The 6,653-nt window shown below is 40.9% G+C and overlaps 2 protein-coding genes across 2 annotated transcripts in view; one reads left to right on the top strand and one right to left on the bottom strand.

The window, feature by feature from the left end:
- On the top strand, positions 483–1,794 carry LOC109841703 (transcription factor MYB36-like). Its single transcript, XM_020410652.1, has 3 exons — positions 483–654; positions 984–1,113; positions 1,293–1,794. The coding sequence occupies exons 1-3, from the start codon at positions 522–524 to the stop codon at positions 1,792–1,794; spliced, it is 765 nt and encodes a 254-aa protein (XP_020266241.1). The 5' UTR covers positions 483–521.
- The window catches only part of LOC109841711 (anthocyanidin 3-O-glucosyltransferase 7-like), a 4,721-nt gene continuing 1,528 nt past the window's right edge, over positions 3,461–6,653 (bottom strand). Inside the window, exons 2-4 of the mRNA XM_020410661.1 lie at positions 4,943–5,403; positions 3,970–4,209; positions 3,461–3,736 (exon numbers count right to left, since the gene is read on the bottom strand). Of these exons, the coding sequence (XP_020266250.1) occupies positions 3,461–3,736; positions 3,970–4,209; positions 4,943–5,403 (977 nt within the window). The remainder of the gene's footprint in view (positions 3,737–3,969; positions 4,210–4,942; positions 5,404–6,653) is intronic.

Genomic DNA, 6,653 nt, shown 5'->3' on the forward strand with positions numbered 1-6,653 from the left:
GGACCAACACCAGCATATCGGCCGGTATAGATTTTAAAGGTGATTATAGTACTAATATGGTAGTTTGATTGTAATTATTAATCCTTAAATGTTGTAAGTCCGTGACTAATTATAACTTCCAAGAATTAAGTTTCGTCCATCTAACCATCACATCAAAGCTATAAAGTTATGGTGATGATAGAGAATTATAGTTTTGCATTCATTCTAATATTTATTTTTTAAAGTAAAAATACGGGGATGACAAGTCTTGTAATATCCGTTAGATATTCTAAGTAGATGACCAGTAGTCTTGTAATATTCATCAATAGGCGTTTGAATAATTCTTCTGTATTCGGAAAAAAAAGGCAGAACAGCTTTAGTTCTCGCAAGCATCACATTATGTATCTCATCCTTAATTTCCTCTCTCGCTGCCCTCCTATAAAGCTTCGCCCACCTTCTTCCTCTTTTCTCATCACCCAAAACTTCATCACTATTGAGATTCTAGAGAGAGAGAGAGAGAGAGAGAGAGAGAGAGAGAGAGAATGGGTAGAGCGCCGTGCTGCGATAAGGCGAACGTGAAGAAGGGACCATGGTCACAAGAGGAGGACGCTACGCTCAAGGCTTACATAAAGGAGAATGGAACTGGCAATTGGATTGCTCTCCCTCAAAAGATTGGTAACTATATATTATCCTTTTTTTTAATTAAACCCTCTATTGATTACTTCTAATCTTGCATTAGATTTAATGTTACTTGAATACATAGGTTCTTTAGCTAATTCCTCCCTAAACTTTGTGTTCTTCTTCATATAAGTAAGTTTCTATCTAGGTCAAGGCTAGGAAATGTACATGTCTCGACTAAGGTTCTCATAGAAAAGATCTAGTTAGCTATGAACATATATAGTTCCTTTTGTTTTTTTATTTCGTTTTTGTTTTTTCTAAATCATATCATTCAGTCATATCATTCATTTCAAAATTTTCCCTTAACCATATTATTCATACTTCAGGGCTGAAGAGGTGTGGCAAGAGCTGCAGGCTCAGATGGCTCAATTATCTCAGGCCTAACATAAAGCATGGTGATTTCTCTGATGAAGAAGACCAGATCATCTGCAACCTCTACATCAGTATTGGAAGCAGGTACCAAATACGACGTCAAAGCTCTGAAGTTACAATTGTATTAATTTGATGATATAAATTAGCACTTTAACATCCCTCCTTAGGTTGAACATTAATATGCTCAAAATCTAAACTCAAACGATGATATCTATTTGATTTCCCTCCTGATTCCTAACCCTAATCTTATCCATGAATAACAGATGGTCCATAATTGCAGCCCAGCTGCCCGGGAGAACTGACAACGATATAAAGAACTACTGGAACACAAGGCTCAAGAAGAAGCTCCTCGGACCCCCGCTTAAGGAGACATCTCGATTTTCCTCGCAACGACCCAAGCCCAATTCACAAACCCTAACCCTAAATTCTACAGCTCTCGAGAGAATACAACTCCACAACTTACAGTTCCAAGGGATAAACAATACCTTCTCTTTCTATAACAACCCTGCACTCTGGTCTAAATTACATCCTCTTAGGGGCACAAATGATTCTTTGATTCCAACCAAGAACACTGAGAATGAGCCGAGTCATAATCAACCTGTGACTGCAGGGAGCAAGGATCAAGATTCATGCGAGACTTCCTCCAACTTCAATTTGATGCAGGCCGAGCTAAACGATTTGTTCTATGCATTTGATGAGGAAGCAATATCGTCGAGCTCTTGGGGTTTAGTTTTTCAAGATTATGAAACAGGGTATGATCTTTAGAGTTCAAAGCTTTTATGCATGAAGATCGATGTATGTGTGAATAATACTTCTACTTAATTGTCCTCCTTACTGTTGGAACTTAGTCAATCTACATCCCCCCCCCTCCCCCCGAAAAAAAAAAAAAATTAGAATCTATATATATTGTTGACACGAAAACGTTAGGATGTCTTGTTTGGCCTTCAGTTATTGTTTGAAGTCTCACATGCATGTTACTAAGCAGACAAAAATATTACATCTAGTCACTTCTCTTTCTTTGATGAGCAGAAAAAGGTATTAATGGCGTACAGTTGGAGGATCTTAATCTCTTCGATCCTCTTGTTAGTTTCTTAGGGGCTGTTTGGTTGTTGTTGGTAAAGTTGTGTATTTATGACACAACTTGGAAAGTTGTTGTCCACCTCATCAATTTCACTTTTATATTTTCCTTTGTTTGTTTTTGATTCCATTGGAATCATAAAACACTTGTTTGGTTTGCAAAATGAAACTTTAATTGTTTGTTTGGAAAGTGTAAAATGTGGTCCCTACTCAAATGATCATATTGGTTGGAATTATTTTTTATTATTTTTTCCTAACTTCAATGTTAGCTTTCTCCTAAAATCATGTCTTTTTTTCATGAAATCACTTTACAAGCCACATCAACAAATGAAATCACTTTACACTATTTTCACAACTACAAACAAACAATTGAAAGTGATGAAAGCTAACATTGGGACCCACTTTTTTACACTTTACATCCTTTTACATGGTAAAAACATACAACCAAACAGCCATTGTTGCGTTTGGTTTATGCTTGAGCTTTAATTTCCACCGGTTACTTATGGTACATTTATACATCCTTGAATTATGTGAGCAGGGAATATATATGAGTTGCTTCTCCTAGCTAGCTACATGCCACGTGCCTAGCTAGCAATATTAATGTAAACCCCAATTTTAATTTATCATTGACTTACACACCCTAAGATAGTCTAGAAATTAAGATCCTTTTATTAGTGTTTTTGCCCCCCTTCAATTAATATGGTTTATTTTACTATGTAGAGACTTGAGACTATCAATAAATTCAGTGCCAATGACTCGGTACACATTGTTTGATCAACTGATGTAATGTCCCTGATGTACATATAGAAGATTAAGAGCTATTTAGCAGTTGACATTGCTTTGTAAGATTCAAAATTTAATGGCATATGTTGGGGGATAAGTAACCGGATTAGTCTATAAAGTGAAACTTCTTGACCACTTTGACAAGTTTAAATAATACAGTTAGAAATCAATAGCAGTATTGCAATTTAATTCCAACGCAATCAGTAAGTATCAATACAATTAAAATAATTAATGTATGAAAACAAATCACAAATTTAGATCCACTCTGCTACAAGACCACTATAGTAATCATAGCCGTTGATTTGTCTAACAACTGATTATATATATGATTCATTCCAAATCTAACACTCATCATGCATGCCCCCATGATTTGTACTCATTTCCTAGTTTATGTTCAAAGCCAAATCGCAACCTCCATTAAACAAATAACAGTACTTATGATGTAGTGTGATGTAGTAGTGATCGATCTCTTCATTATTTATTTGTAGTGGATATAGGATACGAATCCGCAAATGGCCAACATTAAAATACGCTCTACAATAATCTTTTGATCATAAAACTTCAAGTACCATCAACCATCTAAATCGCCGCATATTACCTCCAAAACTCTTCTAAAATTCTCCCTCGAACTCCCACCGTCTCCAACTGCCTTCTCCGCTTGCTTCTTAATCTCTCCTAACCTCTCCCTCATTCTCCCGCCTTCCTCCTCCCTCAAAACCATTTTCAGAGCATTAACAACCTTCTCCCTCATCGCCACGCCCTCACTGTCGATCGCCACCCCTATCCTCCACCCCTCGGCCACCATTCTCGCATTCGCCTTTTGTTCCCCGAAGAACGGCCTGCACACCTGTTGGGGGTACTTGAATATAATTAAAATGGCAGAAAAACTGGATTTAAACTATAATAGTTAAATAGATGGGGTTTAATCGGGATAAAACTGGATTTAAGTGCAGACAGACCGTTGCGGTTCTGTTGGTGAGGATATATAGACGGGGTGATTGGATTCTTTTAACTTTTCTAAAAGTAAAGAAAATTAGATCTATTCGCAATTAACTCATCTGAATACGTGTAACAATTTACCATCGGCACGGCGCTGGTGATGCCCTCCATTACTGAGTTCCACCCGCAGTGCGTCAAGAACGCCCCCACCGCCGCGTGGGCCAGCACCCTAACCTGTGGGGCCCACGCCACGGTGAGCCCCCTCCCCTTAGTCCTATCGAGAAACCCTGGCGGGAGCCCGTCCCTTGCCTCACCTTTCAACGACCACAAGAACGGAACGCCGACGGCTTCTAGGCCGTGGGCGAGCTCCTCTAGGTCGGACCGTCCACAGGGGCGGATCCAGGATTTCAAATAAGGGTTGTCATTTATCAATAGAAAAGTAAAGGAAAAAAATCAAAAGAAACCAATTTAAAATGTCAAATTTAAAAGACAAGTATCTAAATATTAATTACATAAAATGTCAAATTTAAAAGACAAGCATCTAACTAACACCATTACACCAACGAAACATATTTGCATAATTTGTGTAATGAAAATGTTTGCAAAACGGCAACGTCAAGTCGTCAATCGTCAAGAAATTGAATTTCATTGTACCAGTTCCTATCAAGTATCTATGTAATAATTATTCTAATCAATCTTTAATCAAAAACTTTTTTAATCATTATTTTAATTACTATTCACATTCATGAGAAATTGAGAATTAAATCTTTCAAATAGACTAATAGAGGAAAAGTTTAAACATACCTGAAATTGGCTCAGCTTTGGACTGCTCTGATTTAATTTGTGAATATTTAGATAAGTTTATGGAAATTTAGGATTTCTAAATTTTAGAAGAAGAAAAATAAAAAGGATAAAGGAATGGCCTAAATTGAAGGGGTGAGGGGATGCGATCGGTGATTCGTGATCAGTAAAGGAAGGGGAAAGGTGTCCCCGCTCCCGCCTCTTTTAGTTTTTTAACATGAATTGCCTAATTAATAAAAGGAATGAAAAAAAAATGAGGGTATGCAAAACCACTCGAACCCGCGACCTCTAATAGAAAATTTAAGATTTTTACCATCTCAACTACATATTCATATTGTCTTGGGGTTGTCATATGCATACTATGACAACCCCATAAATCCGCCCCTGACCGTCCAGGTGCCATCATCGTGCCAAAGCTGATGTAGGTGACAGTGGCAGGGCCGTGGCGGTTGAGCCAGGATAGGCATTCGTAGTCGCCGTTGTTGTAGTTGACCATAGTGTCGTTGTTGAGGAGGTTGAAGGGGCCGATGGGGAGATGGTTCCTGAAGAGGGAGGCGAGCTCGGCGTCAATGTCCGGGTTAAGGCCGGCGAAGGTGTTCAGGACGATGGCGTGGCGAGTGGGTAGGGCGAAGACTCCCGCGACGGTGAGAGAACGTACAAGTCGAGCGGATGTCGCCGGTGACAATCCGTGGGGGAGGTCGGAGACGCTGAGGACGGAGAGACTTGGGATGAAGTCGAGGGTCTCGTTTAGTGTGGCCCGGTTTGCCTCGTCAACTGCGTTTGCAGAGAGCCAAAATTAACGAGAGCTCAACTCCGAGGAGCAATACAAGAAGGCTTGACATCATTGGTGAATGATGAAGATGATTCAAGCTGGAGAATTAATATAGAAATTCTAAGAGGAAAAAAGGGAGATGATATACTATCAACTCAATTTTGAAAATCGGAACCCAAAATTGAAAATCTAAACTGGTAGATGTGATCTACTACACATGACCTAGTTAGAAGCAAATTTTTAAAGGATTTTATCATCATTAACCTATGCAAAATATATCGTCAAAATCAATATTTTAGAATTTTCATGAAGTTGTTTAATTTTCCGCTCTCCTTATATGATTCAAAACATATATAATTAAAAACACGTCGAAATCATTTAAGATTTTATTTCTAACTAGTTCATGCGCAGTATATCACATCTACCGGTTCAGATTTTTATTTTTAGGTTTTGATTTTTAAAATTGGGTTGATAGTACTCGCATGCTGGATAGTATTAATAGTAGCATAGACTCACACACACACACACAAATATTAGAAATAGAAATATCAAGAGTATATATATATATATATATAGCTGTCATCTGAGGATGCGCGATCTGGGCCGTTTATTCAAAACCCCTCAGAGAGATCTGAGCCCTTCGTTGAAAATCCCATCCCCCCAAAATCCCTACCCCTCTCTCATCTCTCCCGCCCAGATCGCGCCATCACCTCCCGCCTCCTCCTCTCCAGCGCCCGAAATCGCCGCCGGAGCTCGCCGCCCCCGATCAGCGTCGCCGCCGGCTCAAGATCGCGCATTCGGTCGCCATCACCGACCTCCTCCCCCTCACCACCGCCCGAAAGCGCCGGCGCCCAAGCTCGGCCTGTGTCTCGACGTCCCCGATCAGCGTCGCCGCCGTCCCCTTGCCCTAGCCATCACCTCCCCTCCTCCTCTCCAGCGCCCGAGATCACCGCAGCTGAGCGTCGCCGCCGGGTCATCGCCGTCTACTCGTCCTCGCCATCGAGCTCACCCCTCGTCATCAGCCACGCCTCCGACGGCATTCGAGCTCAGCCCTCAGGTTCATCGCCGCCTCCGGAGATCGATCAAGCCCTCGACGTCATCCTCGCCATCACCTCCCCCCTCCTCTCCACCTCAGGAAATCGCCGCAGCCTGCGCTTGCCGTCCCCGCTCAGTGTTGCCGCCAGCTCATCGCACTTCGCCGCTGTCGAGCTCGCCTCCACCGAGGTAAGGCATCAGGTCTAAATTAACGTGT

Source organism: Asparagus officinalis, chromosome 1, assembly GCF_001876935.1.
Source record: "Asparagus officinalis chromosome 1, Aspof.V1, whole genome shotgun sequence".
Lineage (NCBI taxonomy): Eukaryota > Viridiplantae > Streptophyta > Magnoliopsida > Asparagales > Asparagaceae > Asparagus > Asparagus officinalis.